The sequence below is a fragment of the Leuciscus leuciscus genome (genome assembly GCF_965113295.1).
Source record: "Leuciscus leuciscus genome assembly, chromosome: 22".
NCBI classification, from domain to species: domain Eukaryota; kingdom Metazoa; phylum Chordata; class Actinopteri; order Cypriniformes; family Leuciscidae; genus Leuciscus; species Leuciscus leuciscus.
In genome coordinates, this window is record NC_138746.1 from 31,088,144 (window position 1) to 31,112,620 (window position 24,477).

Consider the following 24,477-nt stretch of genomic DNA (forward strand, 5'->3'; position numbering starts at 1 on the left):
AAATCATCATAGAAAAGTTATTTTGAATTATAATGTTTACATTGAGTGTTTTTGCTATATTTTTTATTAAACTAATGCAGCCTTGGTGACCATAAGAGACTTTTCAAAATCTTGCCAACCCCAAACGTTTGAACATTACTATATATTGCATAAATTAATTGTATTATGCATCTGTTATCCTTATTTTGCAATTTGGCCATTGGCCACTCTGCTACCTAGATATCACTATTGGCTATATATAAAATGTTTAAAATGAACTAGGCAATGACTGTAATTCCCTCTACTAAATAAGCTTGTTTCACGCTTTCTCTTCGGCTTGTTCTTGGTATCTGTTAGATGGTAGAGCTTGATGATTCGACTCTCATCCAGCTGTCCCTCACGGGTGAGGTGGCGAGGAAGGTCCTCCACTACCTGAAACAGAGTTTGCAGGCCTCCTGTCTGGGTGACCTGCTCTGCTCCCACACTTTCATCAAGCACTACCTGAGCTGTGGAGGTGCCGGCCTTGAGGATGAGGAAATGCTGATGGACGGCTCGCTTGGAGGACAAGGAGCTTCGTCGTCTTCATCGTTATCTTCGGCCACGTTATCCTCCTCTTCAGCTTCCTCCTGCATCATGGGCTCTGTGTCCAAGAAAGCTAAGAAAGAGATCCCAGCAGACACAGGCAGTGAGACAGAGAGTGAACTTCCCAGTGAAGATGACACCAAGTATCCCGATGACCTGGAGGAGAAGATGAAAGGCAAGTCTTTGTTTCAAGCCTTTTGTTGTTGCTCTGTTATGGATGTGACTGTTAGTGGAACCTCTTTTGTTTTTTCATGATGATGAATGTCTGTGAATAGAATATTTGAATATGACAGTATAAACGTGTCCTACAGTTGGAGATATACCGTTTATGCTGTAGTAGATAGATTTGCCTAAGGCAAACTAAGACTTGCATGGCTCAACGCTTAGGATTTTTATCTATTGGCCAAGTTGAACCAGTGGTTCATATTTTTACTTGCCCTGCCAAAAAAAAACATTTATATAAAATTGTTTTCATTGTTTTTGACCCATGTAACTGTACTCTAATAAATTATGATGGCAAAAGTTAGATGCCAGTGAAATTTCACAATTCTTTAATTCCAATTTCAATAATGCAACAAAAAATACTAGCCCAACTAAACATTATTAAACACTCAGTAATAAAATGAGAACAATAAACAAACAAATTATAACTAATAGTACAAGTAAGGACAATAGAACAATGATACAAATGAAAAATGTTGCTTAAATCTTTTCAGATTGGTCTAATACTAGTAGTAAGAAATGCTACAGAAGAAATGCTTTAGGTAAGAAATTGAATAATCAAATGTAAAATAACTGCATAGTTTCACTGTATAAATCAAATGTACAATAATCCTTATTAAAACTACAAAAGTCATTTAGTCAAGAGTAGTAGGTGATTTTTCTTCACTTTTCTTTTGTTGATTGATTAAAAGGGACCTATTATGCCCCCTTTTTACCAGATGTAATAAGTCTCAGGTGTCTCCAGAATGTGTCTGTGAAGTTTCAGCTCTAAATACCCACAGATCATTTATTATAACATCTTGTAAAAGCTGTAAAAGCACTCATTTTTGAGTGGAAGGAAAAACATGCCGTTTTCATCCATGTATCTTTAAATGCAAATGAGCTGCTGCTTCCCGCCCCGCTCTCCAGAAGCCTTTACATCTTGTGCCTCAGATACTCTGCCAACAACTAAAACGTCTGTTTGGTTTTGATTATCATCTCTAAGTTCTCTTTCACGTGTTATTGCGCTTAAACTGTCAAAAACACACAAAGTTCACATACACAGTCGGTTATGTCTGTGAATGTAAACAAGAAGTAAAGAAGTCACATGTATATTAGATCTGTGTATTAGAGTGACAGCAGCGTAATATGCAGTACCTACTGCTGTATATGCTCTTAATATGAATATGAAACAAAACAAAAACAAAATCACTCACTGCTCTTGATTGAATCGCTTTAATAAGAATACATTTCTTACTTGAATGTTGCTGTTAAATGCTCTGGCGAGGAGACAAACATGGTGGACTGTGTACAGCTCACTGAGGGTGGTGTATGCTAATAGGAAAGAGTCCATCAGCAGTCGTGACACGAAGTATTTGTGTCGTCACATTGCATAGAAACTGCAAGCGGCTTATTCTGAGACATTGCTTATTTATGGGGATTTTAAAAAAGGAGTGGGTGGATTTTTACCATTATAGGGTGGTTGTGTGTACACACTGCCAACACACATTTATGTTCAAACATTACGTAAAAGGGACTTTTGCATAATAGGTCCCCTTTAACATTGATGACAGAGACGGCAGCAGGTTTATTAGGCTGCTGTCACGTTAAGACCTAATGCACGGATCCAAAATATTGAAGAGCAACCCATTTTATCCCAGCTGTTTATATTCCAATAAGACAAACTGTGTTCACAAGGTTACTCACCAAGACGTTCATTTTGACATAATTTTGTGAGCATATATGCATTCAAGTGCAGAAAGATGCAAAAGATAACTCAATTTGTACTCGCGCTGTCTGATCATTCCAGGCCAGTGACCATTCCATCTGTTACACCAAACTATGTGATCCATCGAATTATGTGACCGCACTGTTGTCACCTTTGCCCTAATCCCAACACTAACCCTAATCCTACCATCACAACATGACGTGCTGTGAAGGCCAAGTATGGTAACCCATACTCGGAATTTGTCTTCTTCGTTTAACCCAGCCAAGTTAAGAGCATTAGGAGCAGCGAGTAGTGAACACACACACAAACTGTGGACACACACCCAGAGCCCATGGAGTGTCTTGCTTAAGGGCTCCTCAGTCGTGGGTATTGAGGATGAAAGAGAGCGCTGTTCATTCTGAACCAGCGACCTTAGGATTACAAGTCTGACTCTCTAACCATTGATTGCCTCACGACTACAGTGCCTGTTATACGTATACGGTCACATCATTTGTACGTCCTTATTGGGCCCTGATTTGTCATTTAGACACATGCATTGCTGAAAAAAGTAGCACATGCTATGTAATAACAATGCCTAAAAATACAAATTCAGCAGAGGATTTTTTTTAAGAATTGACACATCTTAACGAATAGGAGAATTATGTAGGTCCAATTTACCTGACCAATTCATCATCTTGCGCTTGAACGGACAAATTCACACATTTAATTTAGGTTTTGTTTTAAGCGAACAAACAGTTGAGAAAGAAAACACAGTATGTGTCAGTAAATTGGATCCATGCATTATGTCTTAAAGTGGCAGCAGCCTAATAATCCTGTTGCTGTCTCCATTTTTAATGTTAATCAAACAAAAAAAGACAAAGAAATAATGTACTCCTCTTGACTGAATAACTTTTGTAACTTTAAAAAGGATGAATCTTTATTTAATTTATACAATGAAGACACGTTGTCTTATTTCACATTTGCATTTTACTTTATGAAATGTCTGTAGGCCTACCTAAAAACTAGGCCGACTTGAAAAACATTCCTGAATAGCAATGTTTATTTAATTTGTAAATTGTGCTTTTGCTTGTTATTTGATTGTTTGTTCTTATTTTATTACTGATTGTTTTAATGTTTTAAATTTATTTTTGTTAGGCTAGTAATTTTAGCTGTGGCATTGAAATTGGAATAGAGAATTGTGAATTTTCAGTGGTATCTTAAATGTTGGTGGCATTACTGCTTGATTTTGCAAAAACAGCTTCATAGCTGGTAAAAAATATTTATGGCCGGTAAATGTTCCTAAGTCATTGGCCATTGGTAGGTGTGGCAAAATGTTAGTTTTAGGCCCTCATCTAAGTTTCTTTGTCACATAATTCATTGGGTAAAAATAGTGCTCAGTATATGTATATTTCTCCCTCTAAGCAAGTATTTTTGTTGTGTTGCTGTTCACTGCAGTGTTCAACAGTCCAAAGGTGCAGGGTAAGAAGAGCTGTCTGGAGAAGATGGGGGAGGTGGTGGACATCATGAAGAAGAGCAGCTCTGACTCTGGACTGCAGCTGGCGGGCATGAAATTCATCAGTAAGACTCTCGAGGAGGAGGGACCTCAGGAGAGAAGCACCCTCAGATCAGACTCGGCACAAACTATCCGGTGGGACTTACAAACCAGAAACACCACTACTCTCTGCTCTGTGTTTTTTTATTTGTTTTTAATTTTATTTAATGACTTTAAAAAAAATACTTTCTCACAGCACCCTGTATATAATATACAACATAATCCTATACATATTATATTAAATTTCACCATTCATCAAAATTCTTTTTGAGGATAGCACAGCATTACCTAATGAGCTCATGTTTAGTAGTAGTAGTAGAGTAGTTTTCCCGATAGCAGTGTAACCGACCACTCGCAGATCACTCCATTTGTTATCAATGAACTGGATCCTTTTCACATTTCCAGGGTTCTCAGAAGCAGAAGTCGTCATAGTTGGGTGAACTTCTATAGCAGTGAACAGGAAACTACAACAAATACAATTTTACGTTCCCAAAGGAAAAAATACATAATGATTCCACCTTTACAAATACCATCGTGGTATTACGTTTTTTTCATTGTAATTTAATGTGTAATATAACACTTTTTTTCTTTAAAAGGTTACACTTTATTTTCATCTGTCCTCATTGTTACAGTGTAATTATACATTTAAGTACGGAGTATTATTCATTAAGTACATGTACTTACTATAGGGTGAGAATTAGGGTTTGGTTTAGAGCTAGTTGCATGTAATTATGCGTAATTTACTGTTATTGCTACAGTAACAACATGTAATGTGTGACGAGGACACTGTAAAATAAAGCGTTTTTTTTTTTTGGAAAAGGGTAGATTGTCTACATGCAATGCGTAATAAATTACGTTCTGTAAACCGTAATGAAAGTTACATTATTATTATTATTATTATTAGTTTAGATCACAAAAAGTTTTAAAATAACTACTTTTTCTTTTTCCAGTGACAAAGTCTTAAAGATGTTGGTGGAGATGATTGGCAGTCAGCCCAAGCAGAACGCTGTGATTGCGCTGCTGCTGACCCGCAGTCTGATGCTGAAATACGAGTGGAGGGTGTCCTTCGCCACAGAGGGCGGTATTAAAGCCATCCTGTGCTGCATGCAGGAGTATTCGGACTGTATACACGTGCAGCAGATCGCACTGGCGGTGAGTGGGGATTCTTGTGACGTGTTTATGCCTTTAAGTACATTAGTTATGTTCTTGCTGTGAGAATTTCATTGTTCATGCAGTCTTTTAGAACTGTGTTTTGACGATGATGAATTTATTTTAAAATGCTGTTCGTGACAATATGACGAGAAAATAATGCTTATTAATAATGCGCCTCAATGTTTTTGAAAAAGAAACATCTGAAGGAATATGATTGGTTCAAATCATTAATGTTTTAAATCAAATCACTGCTGTTGGAGCTGATGCTGAAAACTCAGGGAAACTGAAGCGCTTTGCTAGCGGGTTAATAAGCTAGATGCATCTTATATGAGATTATTAAAATATAAAGTAAAAGTAATATTACAACTTAATATCACAACTGCAAAAAAGTACACAAATGTGCATGTGAGCTTGACGTGCTAGTCCTCCCGTGTAACTCCCGTTGTGGATGTGCTCTTCCCGTAACAGGCAACTAAAGCACAAAGAATTTAAAACATTCTATTACAATAGTGTCCTCATTATAGTGTTATTCATATGGCAGATTGGTCTTGCACGTCTTGCACTTAACTATTTACATGATGATAAGTGTGTGCCTGTGTTTTATATTTGTTTTCTTTTAATGCTTTTTTAAATTTTTTATTAAAAAATCTGATTCTGATTAAGAACAAGACTGGGCAACCCCTCACCCCTAAAAAAAAAAAAAAAAACTTCTTTCTGGAATCTAAGTTGCAGTTTTTTAATCATCTGAAACATGCTGCTATAATGCATTTAATGTCGTGCACATTTGAATTTGTTACAAAATGTGAGTGGTACGTGAGCGTTAGTTTTAGTTTTGCTTTAAAAGGAATAGTTCACCCAAAAATGAAAAATTAATCCATCCTAGGTGTACACACATTCATGAGAGTTGAGTTCCAGCGGAAGGGTGACCTCTGACCCGACGTATGACGTACACATAGCGTAAACTTGGGTGAGGATTGACGAACGCGGAAGCACAGAGGATGGAGCAAAACAAAATGTCTGTTACGAATTAGAAATCTTAAAAGAGAAGTTTTAAAGAAAAATGTCTGAGGTTATGACATGCATTATTTATACATACAGGAGATTTCTATATAAGAGAAGATGAGCTACATCATAGGTCACCCTTCCACTGGAACTCGACTCTCTCGATAGTGCTTATAATGATTGTAAATGCTTCATTTTTATTTCTGTATGTAATAATAAAATGTGACTTATGCACCAATGCTACTTAACTTTTTTGGGGGAAATATTAATAACTGATTTCTTAAGGAACCAGAACCGTTGAGTGGAATCGGAGCCAGAATAATTACTTTCCTTACGATCCTCTTATCTATTTAGCAGAGTCTTTTTGAGGCACATACAGTACACTGCAAATATACATTTATGGATACAGAACTATTGAAACTTCGGAGTGATGACGAATATACATTTTTCTCTCCCAGACTCTGAAGGTCATCACAGGTGCCAGTAAACATGACCCCCGCAGTGTGGGTGCATGTCTACCCCTTTCTGAGTCTGGCACTCAGATGATGCTAGAGATTTTTGCAAGCATAGGCTCTGCTACACCGGAAGGCTCCAAAGGTCTCCTGTGTGCCATCCCTTCTGCCATTGACCTCATGCTCGGCACAACGGGGTAAGAGGTTTGAAATTCTGTTTTAGATGTAGCATGATTGACTGAATTCACATTAATTTTTCTACTGTGATTTAAGCAGCTGTGGTTTGTCTGTGCGGAACGGGCTGCTGGTCATCATCATGCTGATTTCCAGCCACAAGAGTCTGGCGGAGCAACTAGTCGCCTGCAATGTCAGTGCCACGCTGAAGAAGTGCCTTTCTGCTCAGAATCATCACAGCATGCTGGCCATCATCGCCCTCAACCACATCTCCATGGTCCACAAACTGGAGAAAAAAGGTATCATCATGCATTATTGCAACTGTTTGCTAAATTTAATTGCTTTAATTCGGATGCTTTTGAAAAATCCCAAACCCTGTGATTACCACGGCCGTGTAATAAGCAGCATGTTAATAAAAAAAAAAACATTCCCTCTTGACTTGGGATACAAATGTTTGTACCTTGTTTTGAATAACATGCAGCATTGTTTGCCTCTGTAGAGTCTCAAGAAGAGCATGACTTTAAAGACACAGAGCTAAAGATGTTGGTGGTGAGTCTGAAGGAAATGCCGGCCACCAAAGAGGTAATACTGACCCTGGAGCAGCTGCTCTGCGACGACGCCTCCCAGCTGGAGGAAGAGAGAAATGAGGTAACTCGCAGCAGAGACACCTTCCAGGACCTCATCCGCCTCCTGGACCAGCACAGAGCGGATCGGGCGGTTCAGCTTTCCATCCTTAGGTGAGCTTTAAAGGTCTTAAACATAAGTAGGTTATAAATAACAGATATTTCAAGCTACTTTGAGGTGGTTGCACTCACAAAAAAAAATTTTCTCTGTCATATTTTGAAAAACTATTTTTAAAATAAATATATTTAAAATATTTTGCATTTAGAGTAGAATTGGGTATCGAGAATCAGTTCCATTTTAGAACTGGTTCCAGATTTCCAAAAACCATGGATTCTTTAACACCTTGTCTACACCATTGTCCCTCGTGACGCGTCACAACAGCTAAAGGCTGTCTACACTAGACCTGACAAAGCACCCGTTGCAAAGCATTTGTCGTTCATGTCAGTACTTCATAAATAGAACAAGGCATCAGTTTAGGGTTGGAGATTTGTCGCTTGCATCACGCCGTGTCCAGTGTAGACAGAATCACTTTTTATAACAAGTTTTATTGTTTTTAATCGTGTCATGCCGCCTGTGTCCGGTGTAGACAAGATCTTTTGCTGTGTGTGAATACTGAATTGAGTTTCTTTCACGTTGTCTTTTGCTTGAATGGACAAATACACAAAGATTCTCAAAATATCCGCTTAAGCCTGGAACACTTAAATATCCGCTTAAGCCTGGAACCGACGCAGACGAACTAGCGCTGATGAAAGCCGGCTGTGTTGTCGCCTCGCGTCGGGGTAAAAAGCTGCACTTGAACACACCGAGAGAACTACAGCCGACTGTTAGCTAGAATGCGCGTTCTGCGCCTGCGTGTAAATGAGACAGCTGTCTATTTCTGCAGATATATTCGTCTATATTCGTCATTCAAAAAGGGAAACCGGCGCTGCCGGCTGCAGTTACACAAACCGTAAACAAAGCAGTGCGTGCTTACCGTTTTGAATATCAATCCTGCTAAACACTGTCTTTATTCCACTCCTCTCGTGTTAATATTGAAATATTCGCCAAGGAACACTCAGATAAGATGACATATCATTAGAACAGCCTTCTATCTGTACCGTTTTGACTTTGCTCGCTATTTTGCTATTATTCTCGTGCACTGACTCGGTCACTAAGCTGAACAGCCAATCAGAGTTCCCTCTTTCACCGACGGCCCGACGCCGATTCAACATGTCGAATCGGCCGTTACAAAGCCGACGAGGACCAATTTCAGCCGACGGTGCGGAACACACTGAGAAGATTTAGTCGGCCGACGCACGGAAACTGCCCGACGGCCGACCATCGGCTTGGTGTGTTCCAGGCTTTAAACACAGCGTTTATGTCTAATGTGAACGTAAACGGTTGAGAAAGAAAACACGTGTAACAGTATATTGGATCAGTGCTTAGATCTTAAAGTGACAGCAGCCTAATAAACCTACTGATGTCTGTGTGCTTAATGTTAATCAAACAACAACAAAAGACAAAGAAAATCGCTCATTGATCTTGACTGAATAACTTTAAGGATTAATCTATATTTTATGAAAACAATGCAGTGTTTTTGTACATTTAATTACATTATATTTCAATTTCTGTTAATCTGTTATTTCTGCTATTGTTAATGTGTATATGTTCTTATTTTATTACTGACTATTAACTTGTCTTTGTATTGTTCTTAATTGTAGTAGTGATATTGCTTTATTTGCCAATGATAGTAACTCTTTTAATATTTAACAGGATTTTGAACAAGTTCTTGGATAACTACCAGGAGGATCTGTTGCCGTGGCATGAGAGTATTGAGCCTTGCCTGTCATCTATGACCGCCTTTGTCAGTGACAGAGAGGTACTTTTCTTACTTAAGCTTTATAAGATCATGATTTCATAATGCTAGTATTTCATTGCGCTTTTTTCCGCATTCAGGTCGTACAGCAGTTCATCCGCTTCTTGTATCGACTTGCCTCTTTGAATAAAGACTATGCTGTTGTGATGTGTCGGCTGGGCACCAAAGAGGCTCTTCTCAAAGCCCTGGACAAACACAGCACCAGCCTCCTCATGGTCACAGAGCTGCGAGACCTGATCACTGACTGTGAGAAGTACGCCAGCCTCTACAAGAAAATGACCACCAGTGTGTTGGCGGGGTGTATACAGGTATAAAGCAGGCCTGTTCAAAAATGTATTTTTGCAAAATGTACTAGTTAGTGAATTGCCTGAACAACCAGTCTACCGATTAGACTAAGGAATCCCTGTATAATTCTGCTGGTTTCTGGTTTACCTGACCTCAAACAGACTTGTTCCTTATGTTAGAAGGTGTTTACATAAATAGCATGTTATTACATGGTCAATTCCTAAAACATAATGATGACATGTTTAATGGTTTTGTTAGACTATCAGTGTAAATAATATACATTTGTCTGATGTTCCTTTAATTACACACTCCATATCTGCATCTTTAGATGGTCCTTGGTCAGATTGAAGAGCATCGTCGCAGCCATCAGCCCATCAATATTCCCTTCTTTGATGTGTTCCTGCGGAACTTGTGCCAAGGTTTGTTCATAAAACATTTACTGATGTAGTGTAATCATTAAAGGAAGCAATAGTTCACCAAAAATGAAAATAGTTTATTCCCTCATTTACTCACTCTCATGTCTTTCTGAACTTACTTCTTTTTTTTTTGTCTCCATGAAACACAACTTAGGCAGAAAGTCAGAGCTGTGTTTTTTTTTATACATGTGACCTGTTTTTATTGTAAGAAAAAAGTGCCACAAAACCCTAAAGTAGGAATTAATTTTGTAAAAGCATATTATAGATCTTATTGTGAAAGATTCATCCATCCAATCTTTTTTTAATAAACTTTTTTTTTTTTTTTACTCGATCGTCCGAAAAAAAAAAAAAAAAAGACTGCCCTCTTATGTCGGACTTCAGTCATCAATCAATCTCAAAGCCTAATCAACAACCAATGGGTAGAATCGAGCCTACTTTTTTTTTTATTTATAATCTGTTACACACTGATGTATGTCATAATATAGGAGAAAACATCTGTTGATATTTCCGTTTCATCATGAATTACAAGTTTTCTGAAATCAGAATGTAACTTTGTGTGAGAAATCACATCCACATTGTTGTATAGAAAAGAAAAGATCTGACATTTTGCCTAAAATCTGTTTTTAGACATAAATGTTGATATTGTGGAAAGAATGATTTTCTTCTTGGCTGATTATATTGATTTAAAAAAAATAGTCCTTTAAAACAGTTGCTTAAGAATAACCATGCTATGTTATCAGTTCCAGTTTAGGTATAACTATCACAGTTCCCTAGGATTTAGTTGAATTGGTGTGATGTTTTTTTTCAGGCTCCAGTGTGGAACTGAAAGAGGACAAATGCTGGGAGAAGGTGGAGGTCTCCTCTAATCACCATCGGGCTAACAAGCTGACAGACAAAAACCCCAAAACCTACTGGGAATCTAACGGCTGTACTGGCTCCCACTTTATCAACATTTACATGCATAAAGGGGTGGTCATCAGGTATGCTGGCTTAGCTTCTCTTCATTTCAGTGTCATTTTCATGCAAAAATGCCCCAAATCCTAGATAAAGTGTCAACAAAATTGTGATTTTATAAATTAATTTATATATTATAATGTTATATATTAATAGCATATGATATAGCTAAGTAGTAATCACACAAGAGTGCTGTTTTTCCTAAAAATCAAGCAAAATGTAATATTGATTTTATACAACAGTTCAGTAAACAAGAAGTTGATATTAAGTGACACCAGTGTTGTCAATATTGTCTGTTTTTGCCCAATGTCAGCTACAAAAATAATTAAAGAACAAAAGCACAGCAGATGTTTCGTTCCTTAATGAATCCACATTTTTTAATGTATTGGTTGAATGAATGATTCAGTGACTTTAGTTATTTATTTAAAACCTTTACACACATAAAAACATTATTTAGAACAGCTCCGTAGTGTCTTATACTAATTGAATGTATTGATTAAATTGAAAGTGACACATTTAATATGGTGAAATCAGTTTAAGGGGGCAAGAATTGCCCCTAAATGGAAACATTAATTTCTGTCACTGGAACTGATAAAAAAATAAAAATGTCTTCATTCACAGGCAATTGACCGTGCTTGTAGCCAGTGAGGACTCGAGTTACATGCCAGCTCGTATTGTAGTTCTAGGAGGAGATGATCCCACAAACATCAATACTGAACTCAACACTGTGAGAAAGCCCTTCTCATTCATCTTACATCTGATGATTGCACACTGCACATTAAAATGATACTTTTTTGTGTGTGTGTGTATTAAACAGGTAAATGTGGCACCCTCCGCCAGCCATGTGGTTTTGCTGGAGAATATGACTCGTTTCTGGCCCATCATTCAGATCAGAGTCAAAAGATGTCAACAGGTCTGACATATTGAGTGAATTGTGACAGAACTTGCCTGAAATTAAACATAAAGCCTGAGATACTCTTTATTCCACCTCTCTTACAAATTGTTTTCCTTCCTCTCAACAGGGTGGCATTGATACACGAGTGCATGGGTTTGAGGTTCTGGGACCAAAGCCCACATTCTGGCCGGTGTTTAAGGAGCAGCTGTGCTGCCGCACTTATCTCTTCTATACTACAAAAGCTCACACCTGGTGCCAGGAGATCCTGGAGGACAAGAACCAGCTGCTGCAGCTCTTTAACAAGTGAGACCTGCTGCCATAGTTATTTAATTTATAGAGCAGAACGTTATATGAAAACCTCTGATATTTATGTGCATCTCTCTCTGGGCTTCAGGTTAAACAGTGCCCTGAAACATGAGCAGATGTTTGCTGACCGCTTCCTTCCTGACGCTGAGGCCGCAGAGGCTTTAGGCCGAACCTGCTGGGAAGCTCTCATAACACCCATCGTACAGAGCATCACCATTTCAGGTAAATGGCAGTTACCTGACCAATGTCTGCTCCAGTTTTCCTCTGGCCAAGTGCTGCCCACTTAGACAGGAAGAGACCGTCTAATGGATATATAAAAAAAGCGACAAACCACTGTTTTTATTTTGTTTTTCCATAGTGTTCAGGGAAGGGTTAATGTGAAATATATCATATTTGTGATCATGTATATATCATATCTCCAGATTTGTGTAATATAAACTGTGGTCCAGATTTGTGTAATATAAACTGTGGTCCATGTTATTTTCAAGTATGATTTGGATTAAAGGGGGCCTCTTATGACATTTTACAAAGTCTTGATTTTATTTTTAGGGTCTACTAGAATAGGTTTTCATAGGCTATGAAAGTAGCCTATGAAGTTCATCTACTAGAATAGGCTTGAATGTTAAAAAAAAGACATTATTTTTCTATGAAGCCCTTTTTCCGAAAAAGCGCAATGTGCTATGATTGGTCGGCTGTTAGTGTGTCATTGGTCAACCACTTTGAGCATGTTTCGGAAATGTCTCTTCAGGGTTCATACAAGGTGCTTGAAGTACTTGAATTTTAGTTTTTGAAATTTAAGTCCTGGAAAACCCTTGAAAACATCCATATAAATGAAAAGGTACTTAAAGTGCTTGAATTATTGAAAGACAAAATATGTGAAATTACTCAACCGGGCCTCATCGCTTTAATGAGGAATATTGTGACGTGTTTGTTCCCAGAAGAAAACTCAATGCTACAATGGAGGCGTTTCAGGGAGTTCAGGAAATGTGACACTCATATAGAGAATAACTCCTGCTGGAGTGACTTTGTACTTTTGTAACTTTCCAGACCTTTTTCCATGCTCAAACAGTACCCTTACACTCTAAAGAAAGTTGATAATGTAAAAAAGTATAATAGGACCCCTTTTAATTTCTTATATTTTTCTTTATAACAGAGACTTCTACTCTCAGCCCTCTGTCTTGGTTGATGAATGAGTATTTAGAGAACGCTGAATCCTCCAAGAGGTGTAAGAGCTCAGCCTCCATCTTCAACTCTCGTGTGCGGCGTCTCACTCATTTGCTTGTTCATGTGGACACCAGCACAGTTGATACAGAAGAGCTCAAACCTCCCATCAAATCCAGTGAGTGGCTTCAAAACTATAATAGTTCCTTCCTTTTATGTGTGTGAGACATATTTGTATATTTGGTGGTCCTGTTTTGTAAGTCTTTTCTGGTAATCCAGAATTTAAACCACCTTCTGTAGATTGTGTTAAATGAAAGCTTCTCTATTTCAAGGTATTTTTTCTTGTTTTCAGAAGGTATCAACAGAAGCCGAGATTTAAAGAGTAAGTAATAGTGTAGGAGCTAATGTTATTTTTTTTTTTGACTTCATTTGATGTATTTTGCAGCACCCCATCCATCAGCTCAGCTCAACTTCAAACTAACCATGACAAAATGCCATTTATTTATTTATTTATTTATTTATTTATTTATTTATGCTGTCTTTTTATTTGTTTTGATTTTTAAATTCCTCTGGCTTCTTATTGAAATTGCTGGTAGGGCTGCACAATTTGCTAATGATAATCCACTCAAAATTGTTATTTGTTGTAACAAATATTGTGATTCTCAATTTGAACTGCAATATGAAAAACATCATGTATTTGTTGCTTGGATATCAAGATATGAAGGGAAAAAAGCATGAACTATATTGAAACTTTCTTGGTCACGTGTTGTCAAATACTGCAAATGACCAATTTCCGTTTATCTCCAAAATGAGTCATGTTTTCCCCACATTCTGCTGCCAGTCTTGTTACAAGAACCAAACTCAGACCTCAAAATTCAACCCAGTGAAAATGTACAATGCAAAACACTTTTTACTGAAATCCTTCATCTATTTTTAGTTGACTTTTTTTTTTTAATGTTCCCATTATTCCAAATCAATGACATGCAGTGAACTCCTCCTTTACTGTGGTCCCGTAACATTAGATTTGTAGTTTGTAAAGCAAAACAAACTTTCCACCTCCCCAGTTAAGATAAGAAGCGAGCACATTTTGAGAGCTGCTTTGAGACACTGTCTCGTCATGCTTAGAAAATGTGTAGTAGACATAAAAAAATGCCACCTGTTCACTTTGAAGTGTGCAGCACGTGCAAACTAAAGGTTTAATTAAACATCAGCCTTTTGCATTTTGTAAAATCACACACCCATATTACATGACTCATTTTGGATATAAACGGGAATTGGTAATTTGCCGTATTTGAACACACACGTGACCATGAAGGCTGTGGCTTCAATATAGTTCATGCTTTAGTTCGTCTTGATATCCAGGCAACAAATACATGAGATGTTTTTCACATTGCAGTTCAAATTGAGAATCACAATATGTGTGATTGTGCAACCCGAATTGCTGGCAGATTGCATTTGTTTGGTTGGCATTTGTTTTGCTGATGTTTGGTTGGTAGCCATTTTATATGAGTGAACATTCTTTTGACATTTGCAGTAACTTGTCAAGAGTATTTATGTGCTTTTATTGTGTTACAGATGGCAAAGAGGGAAAGAATAAGGAAACAAATGTTGTAAGCTCAACTTCATCCACTACCAAACCAAAAGTGAAGAATACTAGCAGCATCGCAGGCATTGCTCTGTGCTGGCAGGGTGTCGTTCAGCGACAGGTTAGACCTTTATTTTAACTTTGGCAAAATGTGTTAAAAGGAGCTACTACCCTTTTAGTTGGTAGATGAAAGAATAATGAAAGTAGTCAGAATACCTGAGCAAGCAAGTGACTAATCCTGCAAAAATATGTGGAATTTACTGCCGAGGCCTTCGGCACAAACTACACATGTACATGTTTCGGGTTACTTGAATAAAAAGATGTTGATGATTATCTGCGCATCTAAACCTAAAATGAACTGTACGAATGCAGATCATGCCAATCAATTCCTATAATTCTGGCGGACTTTTGTTTGGCTCTTTCCAGGTAAAGTGTTTCCTAGATTCGACATGCAGCCTCTCTGACTTCGTAGAGCGTTACAGGGGAATGTTCCTCCGGCTGAAGAATGCGATGGAGGAACTGTTTGGCCAGCACACGGCCTTTGTGCTTGCTCTCCGCCAGGGCTTTTCTGCTGCCTTGCTCCAGCTCTCCATTCTCACCGCTATGCACGTGAGTCAACAGGGAATACTTGTTGAATACAAAAAAAAAATGTTTATATACATTTTTTTATGTTAATATTATTTCAAATATATATTATCAGATATTTCAAATATTTTATACATTACTGGTCAAAAGTTTGGAAACTACTATTTGTAATGTTTTTGAAAGAAGTCTCTTATGCTCATCGGGCTTCCATTTATTTGATCAAAAATACAGAAAAAAGTTTTTTGTGAAATTTTATTACTAATGTCATAAAACATAATAAATAATGGTTTACTATTTTAATACACTAAAATATAATTTATTTCTTTGATGAAAAGCTGATTTTTCAGCATCTTTACTCCAGTCTTTAGTGTCGTATGATCCTTCAGAAATCATTATAATTATTCTGATTTATCCAATAGAATCTGTCTGCATCCCGCATCCCACAAGTTACGCCCCTTCAAATTACGTCATTTCAAGTTACGCCCACTTCAAGTTACGCCCCTTCAAGTTACGCCCCTTCAAGTTACGTCATTTCAAGTTACGTCATTTCAAGTTACGCCCACTTCAAGTTACGCCCACTTCAAGTTACGCCCACTTCAAGTTACGCCCACTTCAAGTTACGCCCACTTCAAGTTACGCCCACTTCAAGTTACGCCCCTTCAAATTACGTCATTTCAAGTTACGCCCACTTCAAGTTACGCCCACTTCAAGTTACGCCCCTTCAAATTACGTCATTTCAAGTTACGCCCACTTCAAGTTACGTCATTTCAAGTTACATCCACTTGAAGTTGCTCACTGTTTTTTTCGACTTAAAGCTGCGCTGCACAGACCGGTCGGTGTATGATATCAAAGAGCGAGAGCGATAAGAGCAAACAGACATTTCTGAATGCTTTTGAATCGCTCTCGCACGAGTTTAACATAAACAGAACAAACAGTGTTTCCCACACATAGACTAATTCGTGGCGGTGCGCCACAGAATCAACACCGGCCGCAACATATTGCGTTTCGTTATAAAAAAAAAGGAAAAAAAGTACGCTCGCTATTTAAAACGCGTAGCGTATTCATTCAGCTGCATTTCCTTTCCCTGCTCTCCCTCCGTCTCTCTGTCACTCACGCGTCTCTCTCACAAGCGATTTTTTTGTCTCGCCAAAGCCTTATTTGATCGGTAAATGATGTAGATGACTGCTGTGCTTGCGATAGTAACGAGCAGAGAGAGAGAGAGAGAGCCCCGGTCGCGCGCGCGCGTCTTCAAACTGTCTGGCTCTCTCTCGCTCCCTCGCGCATATTAATCAAAATCAATTGAGAATTGACACGATGGTAGAAGACCGAAGTTTCACGTGGAGCATTCGGATATTTTTTTTCCTGAATTACCGCTGGGTGTGAATTGTGCAAAAAAATTAAATAATAATAATAATAAAAAAAAACCTTATGATTATATTATTATTATTATAATTATTGAAGAATAATGATCTTTGGTCTTATGTATGTCATTGGTAATTCATTGTGTGTCACTGGTGTTACTGTCTTTTTTTTCTGTCACATTAAATAAAATATCACATAATTTTACATCCATTTAATTCTGCATACACTCAAAAGTTAAGATTTAAACTAAGGATTGACTCATTAGGCTACTTGATTTTAACTGGTTTTCAAATATTTTCATCATTATAGCAAATACATGGTTGCACAAATGAACTAACATCATTCAACATACTTTTAACAAACATGATTAAGATAAATAAAACAATTTCCTTATTTGCTGAATTATTATTATTATTTTTCTGTACCTACATGTGCTGACTTTTTTTTTTATTATAAAATTTAATAAAAACCTTTAATATATTGCCAAGCTGTCATTTATGTGTATTCATAAAGTCAAAGGGTAATCTAATAATGTGGTTTAAATGTTAAACTTACGACATTACTAAATGTCTCTATACGAGCTGGCATCTTGCCGACAACATCTCATTTTGAGTTTGACATATCGTGTGGTTCTGTGTGATTTGGACAACTTCAAGTTACGCCCACTTCCTGTTACTCCCCTCTCTTGCAGTCCGCAGACAGACCCATCTCAATGTTGGAAACAGTTGTGCTACTTAGTATTTTTTTAGGATTCTTTCATGAATAAAAAGTTTAATCTTTTGTAACAATATACACTACCATTGAAAAGTTTGGGGTCAGTGATTTCTTTTTCTTTTTTTTAAAGAAATTTATATTTTTATTCAGCAAGGATGTTAAATTAGTAAAAAAAGTGATAGAAATATTTTCAAACAATATAAATGTTTACTATTTTGAATTAATTCTGTTCTTTTTGACTTTTTATTCATCAATGAATCCTGAAAAAATTATCACAGGTTCCAAAAAAAGTATTAAGCAGCACAACTGTTTCCAACATTGATAATAATAACAACCTACTATCAAATCAGCATATTAATATCATATGACACTGAAGACTGGAGTAATGGCTGATGAATATTCAGCTTTGCATCTCAGAAATAAATTATATTTTAAAGTTCATTAAAATAGAAAAACATTTAAAATGTAATAATATTTCACTTTTTTTTCTTCCTTTTTTCTATTTTTGATCAAATAAAAAATATATTTTGAGCATAACTTATTTCAGAAACATTAAAAATAGAAATGTTTCCAAGCTTTTGACCTGTACTGTAATACATTTAATATTTTTATATTAAAGACTATTTTTGGACCATTTAAGATGTTTTTCATTGCAATGAGAGTTTGAATTTCTTTTAATTTAATTTATTTATTCAATAACTCCCTTGAAGGTAAGTGAACGGTTTGCGCAGTACATCGACAAGATGATCCAGGAAAGTGGAGGGGACTCTGGGAATGTGGACACCTTGAACCAGCTTCAGCAGTTTATGGAGCCCATGCTGTTCCTTTCCGGTCTGGAGCTGGCCAACACCTTCGAGCATTTTTACAGGTGTGAGAACAGCTGCTGCTAACTAGGGCAGAGCGATATTGTTAAAACAATTATCTAAATATTCCTCTACATTTTTATAATATTGGCTATATTAATTGTTTTACCCCCCAATCAGCTGAATTATTTTATCTTCCAAACAGCCATTGTTGACCAGTAGATTAAATATCAAGGCTCAAGAAAATTTCTCTGGTAAAATGCAGGCTATTAATATGGTTCTATTCATCCCGTTTTTTCACGTTGCACATTTGTTCCTCTGTGTTCAGGTACTATCTGGGTGATCGGTTGTTGGGTCAGGGGAAGGTGTGGTTGGAGACCGCCGTGGTTGAGCATATCGGTACCTGCTTTCCAAACCGCTTTCCACAGCAGATGCTGACCAACCTCAGTGAATCTGAGGAGCTTCAACAGGAGTTTCATCTTTACCGTCTACAGCAGCTGGACAAAAACCTGGAGGACTTTGAGGAGGTGACTAATAAAACAATCTTATGCAAGTGCGAGGAAATGGCAAATATTGTATTGCTGGTTAAGGCGCTTTTTTTTTTTTTTTTTTTTTGGATGTTTTGCAATGCGACCGCAGTCTGGATAGTCATATCAGAATGAATGCGACTTTTATGTCACGCCAGAATCAACATTTGTCACAATTCTGCACTCATGGGAGTCACTTTAAAGATTTTACATACCTGACATTATCATGACAGTTGCATAAGGTAGTCAGTGAAGGACAGTGACGTGTCAGAGCTCATAAGTATTACAATGACAGCTCTATAAAACATGAGGGCTTGTATCATAAATGTTTAAAAAAAACTCTTATTTGCATCCTCGTCTTAGTTTTTTTATATTGCCTGCGCTAAAATTCGCTGGCAAAATAAATGTTAGCTTAATGCCAAGAGACTTTCTTATGGTATGTTTCCACCACAAAATAAAAAAGGTAACTGAGACTTTTTAATCTCACAATTCTGAACATTTTTCCAGTAGTTGCAAGTTTATATACCGCATTTCTGACTTTTCTGTCAGACTTGAGAGATATAAAGTCACAATCCTGAGGAAAAAAGTCATAATTGTGGCTGCTTTTTAAAATTTATTCCATTGTGGAAACAAGCTACCATGCTTTTCACTCCTGTCCTGAAGACCCCCCCCACCACTGAACACCCAATTCACGTCTTGCAGTCTCTACTGATGAGTTGAATCAGACATGTTAATGCCAATTCACACTGAACCGAGAGACGCAGATCAACACTGGATTACAGCACGTCACTTCTCAGATATTTTTGTACCTCCCCAGTACAGGTTTGGGAAACTGTTCTAACAACAGGGATGAGTAACTTCGGTCCTGCAGAGTTTAGCTCCAATCCTGATAAAAGCTCACCTGCCTGTAGCTTTCTAGTAATCCTGAAGACATTATCTTGTTACGGTGTGTTTGATTAGCGTTGGAGCTAAACAGAAGAGTGGCCCTCGGGGACTGGAGTTGACCATCCCTGTTGTAGAATCACTTGGTCCTTTTAAATGATAATAGTGCATTTTGTTGTTCATTGTGTTTTGATCAGATGATGGATGAAGACGTGTCTGAACCCGAGGAAGAGAGTGACGTGAAAGTGTTGGTGTTGTCCCCACGTTGCTGGGTTGTGTCAGCTCCTTGCTACCTCGAGGACCCCAGCAAACACTTCCCTGCTCAACTCTGCAATTACCTGGCTGAGTTCACAGAGTTTTACTCCAACGGTTAGTTGAAATTCCACAGTACTGATACGCAGGGTTTGAAATTAACACCCGCCAACCTGACAAACGCGGGTAAAAATCAACTGTGGCGGGTAACGCTGTCAAATCACTTGCCAATTTGGTGAGTTATGTTTACTTTGCTGGGGAAGTTCGTGTAAGCCAAATCTGCGCAGATTTAGCGCAAATACTCAACTCGTGAGTCTTCATGATATATTAAATACAGCCTATTTTGCAGAATCTGCGCATATCTGGCTTACTTAAACATGCCCGTCACTACTCAACAAATAACGGCGCGCTTGTTCATTTGCATTGAAGCCATAGCGAAGATTAAAAAGCATTTGGTTAACAGAAAGACATTGCTATTTTCCAACATCCTACTTGTACTGTATTGATCTGTCCACCTAAAACACATTTTTAGGTGAAAAGGATGAGAATGAAAGAGGAAGGGAGGAAATTTCTGTTTGATCAAGAAATTAATGTATGAAACATATATTTAGTAGTCATTTAGTAGCCAAATTGGCCGGTGTGTGTGAAAAAGTTAATTTCAAACCCTGCTGATATTTAATCTCTTGCAATGCAGGCATTTAATCTGGTGATTCTGTTGTAGTTTGAATGTTAATCTGTATGTGTTCTCTCTCCTGCAGGTCAGCGCATGTACAGCTTGACTCACAGTAAGCCCCGCCGGCTGCAGTGGACGTGGCTCGGTCACGCTGAGCTTCAGTTCGGCTCCTGCACTCTCTACGTCTCCACACTGCAGATGTACATCCTGCTACAGTTCAACCAACATGAGGTATTCTTTCAAGATCAATGCATATCCTGGGTGTGATATGAATCTTAATATGAGCTAGCTTCAGAAGTGTTCACTTCTTTGCTGTTCTGCAGGATGTGAGTGTGGAGATGCTGCAACAGGCCACGGGTCTCTCACCCGCTATGCTGAGCCATGCCCTCAAACCTCTCACTGCAGAGGAGGGGGTTCTCACGCATACCGACTGCAGCGAGGACCCCATGAAAGGTGAGGAGAACTCATAATAACAGAATGAGAAGACGCATCCAATAAAAATCCTCCTTGATTTTGAAATATGATTCTTAAATAAGTTTCTTCTTCTCGCTTAGGATACAATAGGGGAAGTTTTCATATTCACTACTGGTCGAAATTTTTGAATTATTTATTTATTTACTTTTTTTTGGTCAAAAATACAGTAAAAACAGTAATATTGTGAAATATTATTTAAAATAACTTTTCTATTTGAATTCATTTTAAAATGTAATTTTTCCTGTGATGGCAAATTCAATTTGAAGCTCAATAATAATAAATAATCAATAATAGTTAGGCTTCAAATCAGCATATTAGAATGATTTCTGAAGCCTCATGTGACACTGAAGACTGGAGTGATGATGCTGAAAATTCAACTGACTATATTAAAATAGAAAACCGTTATTTTAAATTGTAATCATAATAATATTGCGGTTTTACTGTATTTTTGATCGCCGAATTGAGTCACTGAGTATTGAATTCTGAATGAACAAAAACGCTTTTGAATTGAATTGAAAAAGCGCTGTGATTGGTCTTTTCAGGGGTCCTGAGATTGAACAAGAAGTCCCTCTCGCAGAGCTCAGACAAACACGGTTACCATTACCTGCTTCCCAGGCAGACCTACCTGAATGTGGATGAAGATGCTGCGCTCACACTAGAGAGGAAGAGGAACTACGTCTACTGTCTCATTGTGCAGATCATGAAGAATGAGAAGGAGATGCATATTGACAATTTGGTGTTTAAGGTAAAGTATGGATCTGCAAAAGGCTGCATGACCTATAGGCTGCCCTTTGGTTAATAAAAAACAATACTCACAAACCTGTTAGATCATGTCCAGATCATAGTTCATGGCAAAATCAATAGAGATTGTTTTGCTTGAGACCTATTTTAGTACTTGCTGAATCCAGTCAATTGACTCTACAACCTGGAATTTGTCAAATGTTTGCTGAACAAATAAAAAGCATGTCAGTACACTTAATCAAATCGCGAAATAGACTAGTGTCTATAGTTCTGCGTATCTGTATGAATGAATGGTGCAGACGCGCGATTTAATTTACAACACAGCACACACACTGAAGCACGTGTGACGCTCGCTGTGTTTTTAGCCTCCGCCGCCTCCCTATAGACCTTATGTAGCCCCGCTCCTTTTCAGCGCTGCGCTCGTTGTCTTTTGACTTCCAGTCTGTATTTTCACTGCGATCTTGCGTATTTATGAATGAACGGCTTGTTTTCTTCCCAGTCTACTGACATTTGTTAAGTCATCTGCTTTAATCATTTCAATCCTCATGATAACTTTCGTTAACTTTACATTAAGTAAATCCACTTCAAAAGCGAATTACTCCTGGACAGCAATTCCATAGAAATATACAGAGTGACCGCAAAAACGGAAGTTCAAAGACAATATTCTAAAGATGGCGGCACCCTCGTTTCTCTGGCGCATAAGGTCTATATGAGAATATAAATGCATGAACTTTATCTCCAGAGCCACTCTGAGTCTTTTTTTTTTTTTTTGAGAAAAAAATCATATCATAAACTAAGAAACTCAAAGGTCTTCACCACGACCCATCAAAATAAAGGTTCAGTTTAACTTGACAGAAATATATTACTGTTGTACAGTAAATCCCAAAAAAAAAACAGAATCCACTTTTTTTTTTTGTACACTCAAAAAAAAATGCTGGGTTGTTTTAACCCACATTTGGGTCAAATATGGACAGACCCAGCTGTTTAACCCAATGTTCGGTCCATATTTGACCTAAAATTGTGTTAAAACAACCCAGCATTTTTTAGAGTGTATGTTAAAAAAAAATTTGGATTCAGTTTTTTTTACCCACACAACCAGTGTAATTTCATAGGGCCCTAATTTTCCTTTGTATTATTATAATTACTGTAATGTAAAAAAGAAAAGAAAATATTCAAATAGAAAAGTATTTACATAATGATTGCATTTGTTGTAGTGCTTTTGATGCTGATTTAACAGATTTTTACACTGAAAAAATAATTGCACTGTAATTTTCATGAAAATTGTAATTTAAATCTATATTCTTATATCAATATTCTTGAAAGCAGACTATTGTTTTTAATATAAAATATAATCGTTTGATTTTATAATTCTGAACAAATGTGATCATTGAAACACCTGACACATGTAACGGAAGATGAGAGTGTGCTCTTTGCGTGTCCCTTGTGCTGTTGCAGGTGTTGGACAGGTGTCAGAAGCAGGAGGCGGATCGCACTCGCTCCACGGTTCGCTTCAGCTGCAGCACTACTGACGTGCTGTCCTGCATCATGCATGTCCTCAACAAAGGCTACCTTCGACGCAACGAGGAAAGCCCACACATCGTGGAGTTCTTGATGGAGGACCCGTCCACACCTAGAAAGGGCCAGGCGCAGTTCTCCTTTAAGATCGACGGGAAAAAAAGCTCCGCAAGCAGCGGCGGCAGCAATGCCGACACCAGGTGTGCTGATGACCCTTAACCCTTGAACCCTAGACCCGCGTGCAAGAAAGGAGGCGAAGAACGTGGCTTTCATTGAAGTTTTTCACCTCCCTTCTCAGGGCTTTTCTTTTTCTGAAACGAGAGATGCACTGATGCCAAACAGTTGCTCTTGTCGGGCGAGTAGCTTGTCTGTCCGGTTTCTTTTTGTTTGTTTTTGTAAGCTCTTCAAATTTCCTGTGTGTGCTGCTCCATTCCAAAACCTAGTGAGCTGCCTACCTAGACGCACGTGCTCATGATGCTATTTAGGAAGATGTGCAGCATGCATAACAATGTTTTGTCGTTAACTAACATCAAACACTGTTGGAATCAGTTGTGTGTTGAGTGTCTCATGCAGAGAGCTGTTTGTGGGGTATGTGGAGCCGCTGCCCATGTAGAGCATTCAAATCATTCACGAGGTTTTGTGTGCCATAGAAGGTAGACAGCAAGGCAGCTCACTAGTTCTCAGATCAGTCTGTGTGTGAGGCAGGATTTTCACGTTGGCACAGGAAGTGTTTTGCTGCTTGTCTTTACTTTATCTGTTTTGATCTGATTTAACTTCTGCAGTTGCACTAACTATGACCTACGCAAGGACAGATCTAGTCCATTCCTCATGGGTCAGTGCGAATGTTGGCGTCGGCCAATGGAATGCCTTAAGAGATGCTCTTTTTCTTATTTTAAATAGCACTAACATTTGTGATCATCAGTGGATTAAAGGCAGCTCATTTCCTGCCTGTGCCGTAGTTGAAGGGTTAGTGCATTCAGTCATTTACCCATTAGACTTTCCTTTGTCTGCGGAACACAAATTAAGATTTTTTTTATTTTTTATATTATATTATATTTCAATCTCC

General features: G+C 37.9%; 1 protein-coding gene across 5 annotated transcripts in view; it reads left to right on the forward strand.

Annotated features, from left to right (window-relative positions):
- cul9 (cullin 9) overlaps nucleotides 1-24,477 on the forward strand; it is a 47,282-nt gene that overhangs the window by 12,534 nt on the left and 10,271 nt on the right. For 3 of the 5 annotated variants that reach the window (XM_082154586.1, XM_082154584.1, XM_082154588.1), the window contains 25 exons: nucleotides 337-736; nucleotides 3,926-4,118; nucleotides 4,973-5,174; nucleotides 6,635-6,825; nucleotides 6,905-7,101; nucleotides 7,302-7,539; nucleotides 9,179-9,284; nucleotides 9,362-9,589; nucleotides 9,895-9,985; nucleotides 10,791-10,962; nucleotides 11,558-11,663; nucleotides 11,754-11,849; nucleotides 11,959-12,134; nucleotides 12,226-12,359; nucleotides 13,291-13,476; nucleotides 13,651-13,680; nucleotides 14,874-15,004; nucleotides 15,310-15,492; nucleotides 18,255-18,412; nucleotides 18,676-18,874; nucleotides 19,954-20,125; nucleotides 20,767-20,912; nucleotides 21,005-21,134; nucleotides 21,698-21,900; nucleotides 23,352-23,611. In XM_082154586.1, the coding sequence (XP_082010712.1) occupies nucleotides 337-736; nucleotides 3,926-4,118; nucleotides 4,973-5,174; nucleotides 6,635-6,825; nucleotides 6,905-7,101; nucleotides 7,302-7,539; nucleotides 9,179-9,284; nucleotides 9,362-9,589; nucleotides 9,895-9,985; nucleotides 10,791-10,962; nucleotides 11,558-11,663; nucleotides 11,754-11,849; nucleotides 11,959-12,134; nucleotides 12,226-12,359; nucleotides 13,291-13,476; nucleotides 13,651-13,680; nucleotides 14,874-15,004; nucleotides 15,310-15,492; nucleotides 18,255-18,412; nucleotides 18,676-18,874; nucleotides 19,954-20,125; nucleotides 20,767-20,912; nucleotides 21,005-21,134; nucleotides 21,698-21,900; nucleotides 23,352-23,611 (4,328 nt within the window). Of the gene's footprint in view, nucleotides 1-336; nucleotides 737-3,925; nucleotides 4,119-4,972; nucleotides 5,175-6,634; nucleotides 6,826-6,901; nucleotides 7,102-7,301; nucleotides 7,540-9,178; nucleotides 9,285-9,361; nucleotides 9,590-9,894; nucleotides 9,986-10,790; nucleotides 10,963-11,557; nucleotides 11,664-11,753; nucleotides 11,850-11,958; nucleotides 12,135-12,225; nucleotides 12,360-13,290; nucleotides 13,477-13,650; nucleotides 13,681-14,873; nucleotides 15,005-15,309; nucleotides 15,493-18,254; nucleotides 18,413-18,675; nucleotides 18,875-19,953; nucleotides 20,126-20,766; nucleotides 20,913-21,004; nucleotides 21,135-21,697; nucleotides 21,901-23,351; nucleotides 23,612-24,477 lie in introns of all 5 variants that reach the window. The other 2 variants (XM_082154585.1, XM_082154587.1) reach the window with 2 other exon arrangements.